The following is a 19,298-nucleotide window of genomic DNA, read 5'->3' as shown; positions in this document are numbered from 1 at the left end:
AGCGATATCTAGCTGTCTTTCAAAATGAAGACACTGTATAATGATACCTCATCAGCTGTTTAATGAATCCTCATCAACCGATCTCGAGTAAGGGCCATATTAAGACAGTGTCTCTGACCTCTGCTGTAAAGTAGTTTAGTGTTCTTGTGACACTAACAAACTTTAAGGACTGATGTTAAAATAATAGCTACAGAGTTTCACGACTTAACTATTGTGCAAAATAAAACCAATCATGTTTGTAAAGATGTTTAACACTTTTTTTTTGTCTTGTAGTCATTCAAGCGGAGGTATTTTCAGCTCACTCAGCTGACGGACAACTCCTACATCATGAACTTCTACAAGGATGAAAAGATTTCCAAGGAACCCAAAGGTTGCATCTTCCTGGACTCATGTACAGGCGTAGTCCAGGTATTTAATTTGGCTTTCAATGTTTTCATTTGCAATAAGGAAGATACAGTTTTTGAAGGTACGTTACCTTTTTTATTTTCTTCTTCAGAATAATCGCCTTAGAAAACACGCCTTTGAACTGAAGATGAACGAGGTCACGTACTTTGTGTTGGCGGCGGAGACGGAGCAGGACATGGAGGAGTGGATAAGCACGCTGACCCGCATCCTGCAAATAAGCCCCCCCGAGTGTCCCACACAAGACCGGAAGAGCCTGGACCTTTCCGACCATCGGCAAGGTAAAAGTTTCTGACTTTTAGAAAGTGGGGCACGAGAAGAAGTTTAATAACCTCCCTGTTGTTTAACGGCGTAAACAAACAATATATTTTATTAAGCCACAGCAATCATGAGGACTTTTTTTATTAGCGTGGGCCTGATCCACATGAGGAAATGAGACATGACGTGAAACAGGGACTCCACCTTAGCTCTGTAAGCGAACCTTGTTATTAGAAAACTTAACATCTCGGGGAAAGGTTTAAAAAACGTCTGAGGTCGGGCACGGAGCTGCAGCTTGTAATGTAAGACCCGCTGACAGAGCGTTGAGAATTGGCACTGTGAAAAGTGAGTGATGTAACAGGTCCAGTCTCCAAGGCTCTGTGGTCTGTGAACATGCCTCTATAAATCCTGCTGGTGACCCGCTATTAGTAACACTTTTTGTTCAAGCATGGCCCCTGCAACAATCTGCTTCAAGCTGATTTATGCAGTTGTTTGTCCTCAGTTTAACCTTTAATTACTTGAAGCAACAACATGTAGCATTTTTAAACATTTGTTTCAATAGTTTCTTTAATGGTTTAACCTTAATGAATCATTGTTCATGTAGGAGAACATTATATCTACTGCTTTGACAATGTTGACCGAAGTACTGAGATAGTTCTGAGAAGCCTCCAGGAAGATTAAAATAAGCCTTCATTTTTTTTTAAACAAATGCACGGATTTCAAAGGATTGCAGTCACACTTGTGTGACAAGCTGAGTTGACATAAACAATATTTGGAATATTATGTATTATACCTTTAAAGTTGGAGGTTTGAGGTTTTTGTGGGGCTTATATTGTTAATTTCATTTAATTGCAGGGTTGTAACAATACAACATATCATTTTGATGCCAATACTCAGTACTCAATACCATTTTCGATACCAAAAGGATAATAAAAATACCCATTTTAAAGACCAAATATTTATAAAAAAGAAACTGCAACTATGATAACACTTTTCAGGGCTGAGGTAGTGCAAAAAAAACAAACAACTAAAATAAACAATTAGAACAATATATACTGGCTCTTGGGCAGGTGGGGGCGGTAATATCGAAACTTATAGTATGAGTAATGTATCCGGATACATCATTTTATTATAGATATTTTTTTCACTTTAGATACTCTTGACAGCCCTTAATAGTACAGCATCTTTCCCAACTTTAACCACCTTTATTAACCGTTTTGTTACATGTTCATATTGACCTGTGTCATAGATGTACTTAATTCTGTCCTTTTCCTTTTTTTCAGATGTTTTTGACCTCTCTTTGAGTGACTGCTGTTTGCAGGAGAGTGAGGATAAAACTGAGAATGGCATCAATCCAGAGCTGGCAAAGGTTTGATAATCAGCTTCTATAATATTTCCTCTCCTTTGCAATATATGATACCTCCAGACTCAGTCTCTTCCAGAAATGTAGACGTTGTTTTCTTCTCAGTGTGCTCCAAAATAAACCATGAAATGTGTTATATTAGTATATAGTATATAGTACTCAGACGACTTGTCATAGTGTTACAGTTCAACTGTTTCTCTGCTGGACTCAACAGTACATCTCTGAGACTGATGAGAAGATTCGTACGGCGAGAAGAGAAGAGCGCTTAAATCTGTTCTCTCTGGACCCAGACACTCCCGTATGGATTACTTCATCAATTATTGATCCCAGTGCTCCATCTGATTTGTTAACCAACTCTCTCAAATATCTCTCAGGTGTTAAGGAGTCCAGAGCACAAGTCAAGTGAACATGCTCACGTGCGTCCTTTTGAGGAGAAGCTGGGCAGAAGGTTCATGGTGACCTGTCGATCCCTGAATCTGATGCTGCAGGGCTGCATCAGTGAGAACGAAACTGGACCCGTCACGAATGTGAGTACACACTCACGGAGATGATCAGCTATATGGAACTCACGATTCTCTCCTTTGACATCCAAACAGATTGAGCCTTTCTTTGTGTCGTTGGCCCTCATGGATGTCAGAGAAGGGAGAAAGGTGTCGGCTGATTTCCACGTCGATCTAAACCAGGAGGCGGTCCGTCAGATGCTGGGGGTCGTCAGCAATGGAACCAGCTGTTCGGGTCCTGGAGTTGAGAATGGTGTGAGCTCTCCTGGAGAGAATATGTCCTCAGATGTCAATCTGGACCTGGACCACTGGCTTTGCTTCCCCACGCAGGTCAAGTTTTGTTTCAGTTACATTAAAAATATATTTGCATTTTCTTTTCTATAAACATCTAAAATTATTCTTGAGTGCAGGCTATCTTCTCAGTGACCAACCCACACACAGACATAGTGCTGGTGGCAAAGGTGGAGAAGGTGCTGATGGGAAATATTGCCTGTGGAGCAGAACCTTATATCAAGAACACAGACTCAAGCAAGGTCAGATGTCATTTTTTACAGTCACAACAATAACATTTATATGTTGCGGGAAAAAGGTAATTTAATCTTAATCATTTAATCTTTATTATCATTATCATTAAATTGATAGTTCATCCGAAATTAAAACTTTATTTTCTAATCACCCTCATTACGCACCACGCTCATCTTCATCTTCGTCCAAAAAGTTAAAAACATCTAAATACCTCCATAGTGGTTGTCTGTAATGTCCATCTTGTATTGAAGCATCGACATGGGGAATTGTTCCGGAAAAACTTAAATAAGTCTATATTTTAAGATTTTTTTTTAGCAGAAGTTTAAGGCTAACATAGGGCCGTGTGTCCCTGATCAGGGTAAAGTGTCTGAGCAAGACACCTACACCATGTGTTGCAGCCTACTCCCATCAGTATGTGTGAATGGGGGAATGCATGACTGTCAAAGCGCTTTGTGACCCTGGTCTAGAAAGCCACTATACAAATAGAAATTATTATAATACTACACAAACAGGAAGTACTGTGGGTAAATATCACAAGTGCTTCCAGTTTACTGTGTACACTACTGAAGAGCTCACGATATTTACTACTTAGTAGTTCCTGTCTAAAACTATTTAAAACTAATATGCAAAAAAGACTATCTTCAAATTTGTGTATTGCATTTTTTGTAAATGCAAAATAATTAAGTTAGATCATATGTATTTTATTCCTAACAAGCAATAGTACTACATTTTGTCATGTGAACATTATGTGTGTCATGTAAACATTGTTTGTGTCACGTGAACATTTACTTATATCATGTGAACATTTCATGTTATAATTTGTGTGTCATGAAATAAGAATGATGCATTAATGACCAAACTACTTACACACATCTTAACCTTCCATATTATATATCTTTAGAAATTACCAAATTACACAAAGAATTAAGTATATAGTAGTAGTAACCCAAAACTGGAAATGTATAAATCTTTCTGTCACAAAATAGGCTCCATTAAAAGAGATATTGGCATCAACTTTGCCAAAATGATCCCACCCTTGCCCTTTCTCTTGATATATCTACACTGTTGTTTAAATGTTTAACCTTAAATCTGTTCAATTGTCTCAAAAAGATTTTCCCTTGAGACAATTGGGTAAAATAGTTTAAAAAAGTGTGTTTTTCCAAGATGTAGTTGATGATGTTTGAGGGGTTTCCCACTGGAAGAGATTCAATTGGCACTGATTAAGTTAAGCGAAGTTAAGTGACGCACCAGATATCTTGCCAGACACTGTTCTGAATTAGACTCTGACATTGTGGTGATTTTAATCTTGAATGAGTGGAAATTCTTGTCTTGTCTTCACTGGCATTACTATATAGTGCTTAAAGCAGAATAGAATTGTGATCCTTTAATGCAAAGGGCTCCAACTTTTTTGTACTCGGAACGGTTTGAATCCTAATTATTTCCAATACCGATCCTTTAGATAAAAACATAATAAAAACAAATTATAAAGAAAAAATAAAGATATTTTAAGCACATGAAAAATAAAGTCAGCCAAATCCTTAAAAAAATGTTGTTATTGTACATTGATAATGATGTTTTAATGACAATAAAGACTCTTGAAAAACTTAACCTCTTAACAAGATGGTCCCATATAAAGTTTGCTAGTTTAAAAGGTTTTGTTTGTTTATATATATATATATATATATATATATATATATAAACTTGATCATAACAAGCATTTTGCTGTGAATAAAGTCAGACCTGTCACAATATATATTTATACACAAGGTTACACAATATATAACCCAAGTGCAGGTTATTTATTTAACCAATAGCAAGTCCAGACAAAAACATTTCACAAATACAAATAAAAAAAACCGAGACCAATATCTCTAAATATCTTAAAACCAAAGCGTCTCCCGAACCGGCAAAAAAGAGAACAAAGTAAAGAAACAAGGAACCTTGAAAACAGAAAAGCAAACACTGAAGTCAAAACACTGGCTCAGAAACATGAATAAACCAAAGCACTCAGACATAGAGGCAAAAACACTACTAAGTACAACAATAATAATCCACGGAAGGGAACAATAAGCACGACTGCAAACCAGCTCAGGAAAATCTTTGATCCGGCACACAGCTCTGGACTCAGGTGGTTGAAGTAGGTGAGGATCTTGATTGTAGATAAGGTCCAGCTGTGAGCCATAAGAATTCTTGGGAAAATGGTAAAGGAGAGAAAAGGAAGTTAGTGAACAAAATAAAAGTGAAAACACAAGACTACTCAGCTTTGGAAAGTAAAAATAAACAAAATAATTAAATAATGATGTTCTCTTTCTGTACAAATCGGTAACAAATGCCTCATGAACTAGTACCAGGCCCAGTTTTTGGGGAGCGCTACTTTTATAGATGCAAAAACTACACACACATATCAAAGTATATTATCTGTTTTTTTTTCAGTTTCTTATGTTATAATTTCACTAAAACGTCATGTTTCTGTCCTACTTATCTTCTTACAGACTGTTCAGAAAATCATTAAATCCAACAAACAATTCTGCAATAAACTAGGAAGATACCGGATGCCTTTCGCTTGGTCTGTCAGGTTAGTGGAAACGTCCAGTGTCAGACACTTCCCAGTAAAATGTTTATATTTTCTAATAAGTTGTTTTTGTCTGTAGATCCATTTTTAAGGACAACCATGGTGCTCTGGACCGGGATTCCCGCTTTTCTCCTCTTTTCAAACAGGAAAGCAACAAGATCTCGACAGAAGACTTGATGAAACTCGTGTCAGAGTACAGGCGGTGAGAAGAATAAGTTCTCGTTGTCGCTGAGGAGATTCTTTTTTGCTCCTCCTTGATAAGTCTGCGTGTGATCCTGTGCAGAGCCGAGAAGACGAGCAAGCTGCAGACTGTGCCGGGAACTCTGGACATTGCTGTGGATTATATTCCACTGGAGCATCCTAGTAAGACGGCTTTTACCAATCTCTTGAATTCATCATAAAATAATATACAAATACAATCATTTCGTAAAATAAATGTCAGTCTGCCTTATTTTTCATTTTATTCCTCTGCTAAATTAATATTGTCGATATAATTTAGAATAGTATTAAAGTGTTTATAGTTATCATGATGCAATTTAAGATTAACATTCATTCTTACTACATCCATTTAAAACTCTTTTGAACAACAGGTAAGTTGAGGTTTTTAAATATGCAATGTAACTTAAGTTGGAAATTGAAATTTAAAATGTGACTACTTCATTGTGCAATCTGAAAATATAAATCTATTTTATAAGCGTCAAAATACTCTTTCCAGACTGTGTCACGTCTTCGTATGTACCAGTGAAGCCTTTCGAGGATCTCAGCAAACATCCACCGACAGTGGAGGTGGAGGAGTTTGTCCAGGACTCAACCAAGTTCACACAGCCACACAGAGTCTATAGAAACCACATCTACGTTTACCCCAAACACCTCAAATATGACAGCCAGAAAAGCTTTGCAAAGGTATTTTAAGCTCTTTTTATTACATACCTGGTGTAATTTTATTGTGACAAGTTGCTTTTTTTCTTTTTTGAAGGCCCGAAATCTTGCAGTCTATGTGGAATTTCGAAGCTCAGATGAAGAATCGACGAAACCTGTGAAGGTATAAAAAAGAGTCTTTTCTATGAATTAAATATATATTTATCTTATATTTGTATTTACTTTAATAGTGCATCTATGGAAAGCCAGGAGATCCAGTTTTCGTAACAGCTGCGTGTTCCACCGTGCTGCATCATTCTCAGAGCCCAGACTTCTACGATGAGGTGAAGAGATCACCTTTTTTTTTTCTTTTGACTAAATTAAAGCACATATTTAACGTTAAACATGGACTTGCAGGTGAAGATTGAGCTTCCCACACAACTTCACGAGAAGCACCATCTTCTTTTTTCATTTTACCATGTGACCTGTGACATCAATGCCAAGACAAACGCCAAAAGGAAAGAAGCCTTAGAGACTCCAGGTGAGCAGCGAAAAAGTCGACCTCATAACCACCTACTTGGTTAGTGAGTTAGTGGTGAAGTAAGGAAGTTGTACTTAATGTTGTATTGTTTGATTTGATTGACAGTGGGCTACTCATGGCTCCCACTCCTTAAAGAAGGACGTCTATCATCCCAGGAATTTAACATGTCGGTCTCCTGTAACCTGCCACCTGGATATTTGGGGCTCAAGGAAGCTAACAACACCAAGGTGATATCAGACATCTGTAGTAGAGTTTGAATAAAAAAGCTTTGTAGCTAAATTTTGTTTTCATCTTCCGTCATAACAGAATGGAGCAGATGTCAAATGGGTTGACGGTGGGAAAAACATTTTCAAAGTGTCAACTAATGTCGTGTCAACAGTGTATACTCAGGTGAGACCTTAGACTTTTTAGTTTACTTAAATATGAGAAGATAGACATATCCATATTGTAAAGACTTTTGTAAGTTTTTATAACCCATTGATGCTGAGCTTTGTTTATATATTTTCTTTACATTTTTATGGTGAGGATAAGTGAAGGAACAATATCTTGTTAAATTCAAATTGTTGTTGTGTATCGCTGCTAATGATCCCTTGCTGATAGTTTTAGTCTGTATATGGTACTAATAAGTTAACAGCAAATTATAATGTTTAAATGTTGTTTTGATACCTTAACATAATATTTTAACTCATAACATGTATTTTTCTAGTGCTGCTACAATGAAATTCTAGGCTAATGTAGCTAATCGAAATAACCAATATATATTATAATGCTTGACACATATTAATGTTTTATTGGTTATTGTGTCAACTATGAAACTAACTTTATACAAGATGACATAATCATATCCAAGCTTTGAATATCAATATGTATTAACTATAACATATTTTTATAACAATATTTCTTATGGGCTTTATTTCAAAGTCACTCAAACAGTGTTTTTTTCCCCTTGTGATTCAAAATTAAACAGAAAAAAGTGGTTCTTTTGGGATCCAAAAAAATTCTAGTCAGTTGGATCTAATCTAATGTGATGTTACTTCTATTACAGGATCCCCACCTGAACAAATTCTTCCAGCAGTGCCAGAAGAGAGAGCTGGACCTCTCGTCACCACCTACCTCCAACTTCCTTAACTGCTTAAAGGTCAGAAAAATATATCTACATTGGCATTAAACCGAAACCTTCTGTTGATTCAGTTTTCATGTATTATTGTTTCTACTGATGCTTATTACTCCAACAAATGTCTGCCTCCAGGGTCTTCTCAGCATGGAGCGAATCCCGGTGATCATCCGATTTCTGCCCGTTCTCTTCAATCAAATGTTCAAAGTTCTCACTCAGAACGACAACGATGAGGTCACTACTGCCACCACCAGGTAATCTGCTGTGTTGCAAGATGTGCTTCATTATCTTGTTAATTCAAAATACTGGTGATTTAAGATGTTGCTATTGCAAATAAATAAGTATTTAATTATTTAGACTACTGTGAATGAAATGAATGTAAAATTTAAAAAATGAAATATTTACAATGTTCGACAGTCAATATAATCCGCCGTGACACTTTATGTACGTACACATGTTGTGTTTCAGAGTGCTGGTTCACACTGTAGCAAAGTGCCACGAAGAAAACCTGGATCACTATTTGCAGTCCTACATTAAGGTACAATCCAACAGAACAATCAGAGAGGGAAGATGTGCTTGTTTATGCATCTGGAAGAGATTGATTGTGTTTGTTTGTTTTCAACAACAAACAAAACAAGATCGTCTGTTTATCCACAAAATCAGACAGAGGCCTAGCAAAGAGAATCTGAAAACACAGTTGGTTTAGAGTTGTGGACAAAAGGGGAGAAAAAAAGGGGCACTTCAGTTGAAGTAAGAGGACTTATCTAATGGAAGCGCAGTTTCCATAGCAACCGATTGGTGCGTGTTAGTGTTTTTCATAAACTAGCTGTCAATCAAGATGCCTTTGTTTTTCATTATCAATCGCAATTTATGATTCATTGTGCTGCTTTTAATTGTGTATTATTTGCAGTTTGTGTTTAAGTCTGAGGCTTACGGCTTCAGGACTGTCCACGAGGAGCTTGCCAAAGGAATGACCTTCGACCTGAAGAGCAATGATCCGACAGCAGTCAAGAATGTCCTAAAGGTTTGTATAAAACAACATCATTCATTCATCACATGATTTATTGAAATGTATTCCTTCCTTAGTTCTCCTGGTTCTTCTTTGAACTGATCGTGAAGTCCATGGCCCAACATTTGGTGGACGGCGACAAAGTCAAAGTAATTTGTCTCCAAATAAACGTCACTAACAGTTGACTTTTTTATTTAAGCTAACATTCCAATTTTTCACGCAGCTTCCAAGACCCCAGAGGTTTCCTTCATCGTACCTGAACCGTGTGGAGACTCTGGTGGAAACTATGTCTGAACACATCTTCTGGAAAAACAAAGAGCTGACAGAGGAGACACGCAGTGCAAACTTGGCTGTAGCAGCTTTTGTAAAGGTTAGAAAAAACTGAATTAACTAAATTACTTTTTTATAAATGTTTCTAATTCTATATACAATCATTCTCTACTTTATAAATGTATTAAATGAAATGTAAGTAAATACTTTTCGAGAAGGTTGGAAATGATAATTACATTTAATTGAGGTGAATCCTGTGGTGAAAAAATAAATTACATGATTATTTACTGTAGAAACCTTATTGTTTATGTTTGAATGCAGCCATTTAAATAAGGAATGTTCATTTTACATCCCTGCAGTCATAATTATGTCACTTCTTAACTTTATTTACAGTAAATTGTGTATCTTTGTCTACAAAGATACACATTGACTACATTGTTCTACAACTATCTAGGTTTTTCTTTTAAGCTCTCATTCATTTTAAACATGTTTTTTTGTGACAAGAGCAAGTGAAAACATCTTTTAATGTCCGGATACAAAAAATATAAACAGGGCAAATTATTTTTCTCTGAGCAAAAACATTGACATTGATGTGTTTTATGTTAAAATGACATGTATCATCTTTTTTTTGCAGCGTTGCTTCACACTCATGGACAGAGGCTTCACCTTCAAACTCATTAGCAACTACATCAACATGATAACGGCGACGGATAGCAAGGTAAAAATCACATCTACATTTTCAATTCAATTTCTTTTGTCAGGCTATAAATAAAGTTGATTCAACACTTCTCCTTGTGTTTTCTAATATTAAATAAAGTCCAGTTCTTCTAATATAACTTCGTAAAACGGTCACGAGAACTTGTTAAAGTAGAGCTCTGGAGGAATCAAGTTAATCAATTTCTTGATAAAAAGGAAAAACAATGGTGTGTAATTTGTCTACAAGGTCAGATGAGCTGCATGAATCCTTTCTAATTTTTTCAGTGAAACAACTATGTAGTGTTTATCCTGAATACGTCAATATTTAAGACATGGGCAAAGTGTGGTCCCCTGACTGTATTTATCTTACCTTTACCTTGAGGTGCGATTAAAAGTACAATCATAGCAAACACAGAATTTGAATTTATTTTATTATTTTAATGTTTATTTAAAGTTATTATTTTTAGCCTGCTTTTTTTTCATATTAAAAATTGTTATTCTTCTTTTCGAATTATTTTCTAATAAAATGTATTTAAAATTAAATAAAAAAGTATATATAACTTTACCACTGTCTATTTAGAGTTGAAAAGTAAATAAATATTAAAATGAATTAAAATTGTTGGTTTGCTACAATCATACTTTACGGTCATACTACTTTTTCTCGCTTATTTAATCATTTAATAATTGCATGATTACAGGTGTTTTGTAAGACCTCTTCTCATTCATCTGCTCCCTTTCAAAGGTGTTGTCCGAACTGAAGTTTGAATTCTTGAGAGACGTGTGCAACCATGAACACTACATTCCTCTCAGTCTGCCGCTGCCCTCGGCAAGGATCACAGGTTAGCACCTCATACCTTTCCCCACAAACCTATGTAATCGTTCATGCTCATTCATCTATTAACACACTTTCTTTCACCCTCTCTGTCTTTTTGTTTTACCACTTTTATCCTTGTCAATCAGATCATGCATCACCTGAGCCACAAAACACTCATGGTAAATATGTCCCATCATTCTCATATTTCTTTGTGAAGTAAGAGTTCACTGAGCTATACACACTTATTATTTGATTTCTCTGGTCCGGTTTTGGATAAATTAACGTCCTGATTGAAAGTAAATACAAGCAACGCTGTCACTTAAATCTGTCTCTTTAACCTTAGTGTCGGTGCCAGAGTACAGTCTCACCGGAGAGTTCTGCCGGAAGCACTTCCTGACTGGCCTGCTGTTACGAGAACTGGGCCTGGCTCTCCAGGATGAGCAGGACCTGAGGCACCTGGCTCTGGCCACACTGAAGACTCTGATGGCCAAGCACTCTTTAGATGCACGCTATGCCACTAAGGTAGGAAGGAAACGGAGTTTGCATTAGTGGAAACCACATGAAAGAGTGACAGGGTATGAACAGTCATGAGTCACGCCCTCACAGACTGACTTAGGTTTGATTGCTGGCAGCAGCTGTAAAAGCTGCACATCTTACTTTAATGAAAGTCTGGAAGAATCCAGATCCCACAGATGCCATAATCTGCTCTCAATATTAAATATTGCCAACCACAACAGAAGGGACTTGTAGTCCTGTTGAACTTCAGTCCAAAGTAAATGTGAATGTAGACTTAACGAAAGCAGACAAAGAAAAAAAGGGAGGATTTCTTTTTGAGATTTATATTCCACACACTCCTGTGTACAACATGACCTTTGTCGATAGCATCGTCTTAAGTGCAGGAGTTGCATTTTCATGAACTGTTTCTCAGAGGTTTCATAAAATGAGCACAAAACCTACTGAGCTATAAAAACAACATACAACACTGTGTCATGAAACACCTGCTAAGATTGTATGGTACACCTTATGGCAATCTCTGAACCACTTATCAATTCAAACCTCTAATCATGTTCAAAAAGACGTGCACTTAGCTCTCAAAACACCTCACAGTAATGTATCTCAAAACAGCTAATAATGTTTACTGATACAGGTCCCTAATGTTTAAAGACTAACCACTTTCTCCTCTGTCATCTTTGGGGTTAAACAATGTTTCAACTGGGAGTTGATAATCCCTTTACTTATTAAACCTTCCTTAAATTTATATTTATTTTACCTGAGTTAACTAAGTCACTGTCAATGAGGAAAGAATGTTTATTAAAATGTTTTAACTCCCTTTAAAAACTGCATTATACTGTATTCAACAGGAGAAGCAGGCAAAGATTGCCTCCCTCTACCTCCCTCTTTATGGCTTGATCCTGGACAACATGCCACGATTCTTCCTCAGGGATCTTTTCCCAATATACTTTACCTCAAGCGACCAGGTATCACGCTTTGATATTTTTCATTGTGCAACACCAAACATGTTTATGATTTGAGATGATTGTATAGAAATGAACTAAAATGCATGTAAAGGACAAGATTGAAAGAAATACATTTATTGTTTAAATTATTATATCAAGGGTTCGCGTGACGACCTGAGTGTTGGAGGCGTAGTAGCTGGAGTTCCAGTGCCCGTCATTCGCCATGGCAACTCCGTGGATGCCTCGTTTTCTAAAGAAGTGCTCAACTCCATCACAGGTATAGTGCGCTTCAGCTGCTCATTTTTTGTGTGTCCATAATAGAGTGCGAACGTTTACAAATGATTGCTCTCCCATTGATAGCTTTCTCCTCGCTGGCCGTTGCTACGGGCAACCAGACAGACTCTCGCGGCTCTCTCATCAGCGTGGACTCCAACCCCAGCAACAGTGACAGGAACAGTGAGAAAATGGACGGATGTGAAAAGGTTAAAAAAATATATATATTTGGATTCATTATTCCACGATTTAAAATGACTACCAAGACTTCATCTGAATGCAGTTATTTTCGGGTGGACACAAATATTGCTAATTGTGGATTTAAAGGCAAAAAGAAAAATGTATTCACAGACATTAAACACTTTTTCTCTTAAACAAAAGAATAAATAAAAATACTGTAAAGGAGAGGACAACATAAATATAGTTTCACTAATACTGTATGAAACAGTTTATTGTTATCTATTTTTGATTTATTTGTTAATTATGTACAGTTTACGTTTAATGTATTTCCTACTCTGAACTTGCTGCTGTTACAACATACACATCCCAACTGTGGGATGAATAAAGAATTGTCTATTACTATCTTATGACAGTGTTTAAAAGGTTTAGACCTTTTTTTCAATTCTTGCCCCATATTTAATGCCTCATTCTGTGGTATAATTGCCATTTATATGTAATTTCTAAAACTTTTCACTCTTTACTTACGTCAAAGCAAAGTTTTAGAAATAAATCACCTTTATATAACAATTTTATTTTCACTGTTATAATTGTTAATACATGTCTTGTTTAAACTAGCATTTCTTAGAATAAATAAATGCATAACATTTAATTTAAATATCTAAAGTAAAATTTAAAAAATAACTAAATAATGACCCTTATTGCCAGTTTGCGCGACCGCAGTCCCTGATTGGCTACGGTTCTCGCTGTGACAAACTGGACCAGGCAGAGACCCGAAGCCTGCTGATGTGCTTCTTGCACATCATGAAAACAATATCAGAAGGTAAAATAATCTGTTATACGTTTAATTATTTCTGAATTGTAGATAATATTTACTATAATCTTCCAGATGTCCTGGTGTCTTACTGGCACAGAGCCGTACACCAGGAGATTTCCGACTTCTTCAACATTTTAGAGTAAGATTTCCCTCTTTCTCGACTATATTTGCTTCACTAGTTTGGGCTCACTAGTGACATTTTCTTTCTTCAACAGGTTATGTCTTCAGCATTTCAGGTTTCTAGGGAAACGACACATAGCCAGGTAATTGTGCGTCTTCACTCTCTGCGGTCGTGTTACATGCTTGCAAACAGCTTCTTAACGCCACAACAACATGACCACACCCACATGTATAATTCATTGTCTCATGCAGACATGCTTATATCTGCAAGTGCAGTCAATGGATACATATGAATGAGCGCGACAGTCGAGCAGAAAATACTAATATGTGTGCTGTATGCGAGAGCACTGACGGCTTCAAGGATGGAAGAAAGAGGAAGAAGTGGGGGGGGCAGGCGGGGGTGAAACTCCTGGATCTTGATGTTGAGAGCACTGCTGGATATTGTACTGTAGTTGGCAGGCAAAGGATGGGGGTTGTTAACATGCACGTGTGTGTGTGTGTGTGTGTGTGCTCTTTGGAGCAGTGCCATTGGCACCAGAAAAGTCCGACATCTTCTTGTTCCACCCAGCTAATTAAATTAGGCCCTTTTTCCCTTTCAGCAGCAAGATTCTCAGATGTAAGCCAACAAAAGGCAGTACGAACACACGGCTTTACTGAGGCATTAGCACGGGAGAGATAGCCGGGAGCTACTCTAGACGACATGGTGTAGCCTGTCTGGGGCTCCTAGCTGCTTAACATTCGTCTGTAACACAAGACCTGCACACGGGGATTCTCAATCTCTACACCCCTGTCTGTCTCCCGGTTAGTTCTTTGATGCTCGGCTGACTCCGTCTGGGCACCCATTGAAGCTCCGGAATGATGCGTTACACGAGCTGTGTGGTGGGGATTGTTGGTGGAAAGCTAGCACCTGAGACATTTATTGAGTCTTATTCCACACTAGAACCTTTTTTTAAATAGTTTTATCGACATTTCCGAAGAAAAAGTGTGTTTATGCCGCTTCAGCTCTTCCACTGGAATTCAAATAATTGTTCAGCATTTGAAGACGTCTCGATCACTGATCCAGAGCTTTTGCAATCATTTTCCAAAACACCTGCACAGACAAAAGAAGTCCCATCGACAATTGCATGCTCTATTCTGCGCTGCTGTGTGCATGTATTGCATGCTGCCGTGCTCGTCATTTGACCTGCATTTTGTCGTTTGTTCATTTTAGAGCCTCAGTACCAATGTTAGCTGCCGCTCATAATTATGGATTAGTATTAGCAACAACCTCACAATATGATATTCGTCACGATAGTATCACAACATAATAGAAAATCAATGTAATATATTGCAATGTTTTCTACACTAGGGGTCTTGAACTTCGTGGCCGTTTGCTTCCCATGAGTAGACATTTGATGTCAGTTTTTATGAGTTAGAAGACCTCATCTTCATCCAATGTCAGAAGGAATAAAACTAATCACAATAAAACCATTTCTAATTGAATATAATGATATCCAAAAAACAAAAATCTATATACAATTGGAAGAAAAAATCATTAAATTTTAAGCAACAAAATATAAATCAAATTCAGATTAACATTGTCAGGTTATCAATGACAACACTACTGATACTGACAGTCAAACTCAGTGTTTCATACAAACACCATCTTTTAATGTAGTGGAGGTGCCGAAGTCGTAGTTCACTTTCAACTTGGCTAAATGTCCATTTTTTCAGTTTATTATCAGTAAAACAAATGATGTGTAAGCATTCAATCATAGTGGAGAACATATGGAATTGGTGAATCTTAAAATGTATTTTTTTTAAAGAGTAAAGTTGTACCTCAAGGTCAAGATATGACTTGTTTGCCCCTGAAGAGATTCACATAAATGTGCTTGTTGCTTCAAACATTAATATTTTTCTGAATACTAACAGTCTAATACTTTCACACAAGTAATCACACAGTAAATCTTTGCCATCTCCACCTGGCTGGGCCTTTTGCTTGTCGGCTCGTACTGCATTGTCTTAAGAAGCTTCTTTGAACTGTCCTTTTGACCTTCGCTGCAAGGTCAACGTTCCCTCTCAGTATTTCATTGAACTTAAATGGAATACAAAGAGTTTGAGTCAACACTGACTCTTTCTCAAGCATCATGTTGATGCCGAAGTTATGACTCACCTTCGGTGTTCAGAACTAATGTTAGATTTGTGATTGGCTCATGAACAGGAAGCTAGCAGCGGCACTAAAGCTGGCACAGTCCACCCAGGCCAATGGCACGCTGAAGGGCTCTAACCATCCTTCCCAGTCCACTCAACCCTCCAGCCTCCTCCCTCAATGGTAACCACCCTCCTCCAGGATAAAACTGCACCCCAACCTCGATGTTTGTCCGACATCAGACTGTGATTTAGGTTCAACCAACAACATTCTTGTCGTGCGTGATGTCGTCATTGAAGTGACCACCGTGTCTTTAAACGTGTCGTGTACTCTGCATGCCCTCTCCACCCTCTGTCTGTGGGTTTGTGTTTCTGCTTTATGCTGACCATGCACTCCTTGTGTTAGCTTAGCAGAGAACTTGTTTCATTCAGCCACAGCAGGGAGCCACATCCTGAGTATGACTGTTTGTGTCTGTTCTCAATTGTATGATGGGAAAAAGTACAAGCTTTCAATGGCTTGGCTGACACATGTCTAGTATTTTAATCTCAAGGCTGATCCTTGAAAAAATGTTGAATTTGAAGCCTTTTATTTCTCTTATTTTAATTTGTTTTTCATCTTACTTCAATCTATGATTGGATATCAAACTACAACCTTTAATAATGGACAGATAACAATGTATATAATTATTTTTCAATGTATGTGTATTATTATTAAATTAAATATTGGAAATCAACTTCAAACTATAGTGATTGACAAGTGAAGATCGTTTTTAATGATTTAAATATATTTTCAAATGTTTCTTGTTCAAAACTATGAATCTAAATCGAACTACAACCTATACTGATGGATTATTAATTCATATTTATTTTAATTATTTCATTTAAAAACTAGGATTGAAAAATAAAAATAAAACTTAAGTAAGTAAGTTTGAAAAGATACATGTTTTATTCTTTATTTTTTATTGATATAGTTGTTGAAATGTATTATTAAACATTTGTAATATAAATCAAACAACAACCTATAATGATGGATGGATAATGTGTTTTTTTTTCAAAATTTGTATTGGATATCAAACTATCATTTGATGATAGATGTATAAAATAGAATTCAATTAACAAGCTACATGGAAAAACATTGCAAAGAAGATCATTTAAGAATGATTTTTTAGCAGAAGCAGCACTATTTCAAGACAAAAACAGTGGCTTGAACTCTCTTCCTTCATACTAGGATGGCGTCATCAGAACGGGAAGGACAGCGTCATGCCCGCTCTCAAACCATGCCCATCATCCGAGGCAAGAATGCTCTCACGAACCCAAAGCTGCTGCAGATGATGGAGACTGGTGAGTCTTTAAACACTCACAATGTCCAAGATGTTTTATCATTTTATTTTTCCTGTCATTTCCAGATGGCAACGTTCAGGATGGTGATTCACTGAGTCCCACTGATGTTGAAGCAAACTTGGCGACTGAGGTCTCACTCACGGTGCTGGATGTATTGGAGCTTTTCGTCCACCATCATAAGGTATTTGATCATGCAGCTCAAATGGTTTTGTTTTTTTGGTTCTGACTTCATAATTCAACCTCATTTCCTGGTAAATGTTTCTTGAAGGATTTATTTTTAAGAGGGATGAGTGCGGATACATTTTTTCAATTACATAAAATTTGTGTATGTGTATTATATCAATAAAGTTTCTTGAAACGTTCTAATAAATAGTTTTAACTTGTGCGCTTCAAGTACTGTGTTTGAAATGTGGTGATACACTACTGCCATCTAGTGGCGTAATCTAGGAGCTTCTAAGTGCAATATTTAAAAAAAATAATCTTATTCCTCACGTCTTTTAACTTTATTTACACAGAAGCAGCTGCTGCAGGATGATGGACAGAATGCACTGATGAAGAAGGTGCTGGACACCTACTTGCTCTTCTTTCAGATCAACCAGTCCACCGCCACTCTACGCCACGTCTTTGCTGGACTCAGGCTTTTTGTACAAAAGGTTATTTATTAAAAACAAAGACATTAGCTATATGTTTTTTAATTACTATTATTGATTTAAGACCCTCTCTCTCTAGTTTCCCAGCTCCTTCTTCCAGGGTAAAGCGGACCTGTGTGGTTGTCTGTGCCACGAGATCCTAAAATGCTGCAACCATCGATCCAGCTCCACACAGACGGAGGCTGCTGCCCTGCTTTACTTCTTCATGAGGAAAAACTTTGAGTTCACTAAGGGCAAATCCATAGTCCGCTCACATCTACAGGTTTGTCATTTCTGTTGAAACTACTTTTTTTTTCACTTCTCTTTAATCAAAGTTCTCATTCCAGGTCATTAAGGCTGTCAGTCAGCTCATAGCAGATGCCGGCATCGGAGGATCAAGATTTCAACAGTCCTTAGCCATCATTAACAACTTCGCCAACGGAGACGCTCCACTTAAGGTAACTTTAATAGAAAGGAAGTAGGGAACATTATTAAATAGTAGAATCCTAATTAATTTATCACCCACATGTTCAACCTGGTTGAAGGACACCTTGTATATTCTAGAACTAGACAAACAAACTGAATACATTTAACGACTCCCTCCGGAGTAAGTGATTGGTAAAATTACCTTAATAGTTAAGTACTTGAGTCTACTGGAATTGATTGATTTGTTGTCTCCTACCCTCAAACTCAATCAATGTAATGCCTGGATGTTGAGAGCCACTAAATTTCCAAATGGACAGGACTGGAATGTTTTGAAGCTCCATCTTATTTCTTCTGTCTGTGTGTTTATTTGAATACTAGTAGCTACCTTGGCATCTCTGTTTATTTCCTTACTGCCTGCACAATATGAAAACATTTTTTTTATTTTATTTTATTTTATTTTCATCTTTTTTTTATATATATATTTGTAAATCTATTTATGTTTTTAAAAATGTGTTAATCTGTGTATATTTTTCAGTCTTTTTTGGTCATTGTATGGGTTGAATAGATAATTCAATAGATAATTAACTCGGAGTGATCTGATGTTTGTGATGCCTTATGACAGACCAATCCATGAAATATGAATGTGATTTCTGTCCAAATAAAACAAATAATGACAAAAAAAAGGTTAAAAACACAAAGGTTAAAAACACATCAGTCCTGGAACTCATGACTCTTTTCCCTGTCAGAGCACATCATTCCCAGCTGAAGTCAAAGACCTCACCAAGCGAGTCAGGACTGTCTTGATGGCCACCGCACAAATGAAGGAGCACGAGAAGGACCCGGAGATGCTAGTGGACTTGCAATATAGTTTGGCCAACTCGTACGCCAGCACCCCCGAGCTACGTCGCACCTGGCTGGAGAGCATGGCCAAAGTCCACGTGCGCAACGGAGACCTTTCTGAGGTACTTTTCACAACAGCTATGGCGACCAATCTATAAGAGACAACACT

At 37.1% G+C, this 19,298-nt stretch overlaps 1 protein-coding gene and 1 long non-coding RNA gene across 4 annotated transcripts in view; one reads left to right on the top strand and one right to left on the bottom strand.

Annotated features, from left to right (window-relative positions):
- dock10 (dedicator of cytokinesis 10) overlaps positions 1-19,298 on the top strand; it is a 59,153-nt gene that overhangs the window by 32,639 nt on the left and 7,216 nt on the right. For all 3 annotated transcript variants that reach the window (XM_087795430.1, XM_087795429.1, XM_087795431.1), the window contains exons 7-45: positions 274-408; positions 497-683; positions 1,944-2,029; positions 2,238-2,321; positions 2,398-2,550; positions 2,620-2,853; positions 2,934-3,056; positions 5,541-5,623; positions 5,700-5,822; positions 5,904-5,983; positions 6,336-6,523; positions 6,597-6,662; positions 6,730-6,822; positions 6,896-7,019; positions 7,125-7,246; positions 7,326-7,409; positions 8,065-8,157; positions 8,269-8,387; positions 8,602-8,671; positions 9,044-9,157; positions 9,220-9,291; positions 9,366-9,512; positions 10,047-10,130; positions 10,851-10,947; positions 11,069-11,101; positions 11,266-11,444; positions 12,284-12,400; positions 12,539-12,656; positions 12,740-12,861; positions 13,538-13,652; positions 13,719-13,785; positions 13,862-13,909; positions 15,967-16,077; positions 17,122-17,234; positions 17,300-17,415; positions 17,750-17,887; positions 17,964-18,146; positions 18,211-18,321; positions 19,036-19,251. In XM_087795430.1, the coding sequence (XP_087651556.1) occupies positions 274-408; positions 497-683; positions 1,944-2,029; positions 2,238-2,321; positions 2,398-2,550; positions 2,620-2,853; positions 2,934-3,056; positions 5,541-5,623; positions 5,700-5,822; positions 5,904-5,983; positions 6,336-6,523; positions 6,597-6,662; positions 6,730-6,822; positions 6,896-7,019; positions 7,125-7,246; positions 7,326-7,409; positions 8,065-8,157; positions 8,269-8,387; positions 8,602-8,671; positions 9,044-9,157; positions 9,220-9,291; positions 9,366-9,512; positions 10,047-10,130; positions 10,851-10,947; positions 11,069-11,101; positions 11,266-11,444; positions 12,284-12,400; positions 12,539-12,656; positions 12,740-12,861; positions 13,538-13,652; positions 13,719-13,785; positions 13,862-13,909; positions 15,967-16,077; positions 17,122-17,234; positions 17,300-17,415; positions 17,750-17,887; positions 17,964-18,146; positions 18,211-18,321; positions 19,036-19,251 (4,548 nt within the window). The remainder of the gene's footprint in view (positions 1-273; positions 409-496; positions 684-1,943; positions 2,030-2,237; positions 2,322-2,397; positions 2,551-2,619; positions 2,854-2,933; positions 3,057-5,540; positions 5,624-5,699; positions 5,823-5,903; positions 5,984-6,335; positions 6,524-6,596; positions 6,663-6,729; positions 6,823-6,895; positions 7,020-7,124; positions 7,247-7,325; positions 7,410-8,064; positions 8,158-8,268; positions 8,388-8,601; positions 8,672-9,043; positions 9,158-9,219; positions 9,292-9,365; positions 9,513-10,046; positions 10,131-10,850; positions 10,948-11,068; positions 11,102-11,265; positions 11,445-12,283; positions 12,401-12,538; positions 12,657-12,739; positions 12,862-13,537; positions 13,653-13,718; positions 13,786-13,861; positions 13,910-15,966; positions 16,078-17,121; positions 17,235-17,299; positions 17,416-17,749; positions 17,888-17,963; positions 18,147-18,210; positions 18,322-19,035; positions 19,252-19,298) is intronic.
- The window catches only part of LOC148075773 (uncharacterized), a 24,146-nt gene continuing 9,626 nt past the window's right edge, over positions 4,779-19,298 (bottom strand). The window contains exons 2-3 of the long non-coding RNA XR_015711846.1: positions 6,551-6,654; positions 4,779-5,237 (exon numbers count right to left, since the gene is read on the bottom strand). This is a non-coding gene — a long non-coding RNA (uncharacterized LOC148075773). The remainder of the gene's footprint in view (positions 5,238-6,550; positions 6,655-19,298) is intronic.

This window comes from Callionymus lyra, chromosome 7 (assembly GCF_982586985.1).
Source record: "Callionymus lyra chromosome 7, fCalLyr1.hap1.1, whole genome shotgun sequence".
NCBI classification, from domain to species: domain Eukaryota; kingdom Metazoa; phylum Chordata; class Actinopteri; order Syngnathiformes; family Callionymidae; genus Callionymus; species Callionymus lyra.
Note: the sequence above shows the minus strand (reverse complement) of the source record. Positions and strands in the feature narration are given on the sequence as shown.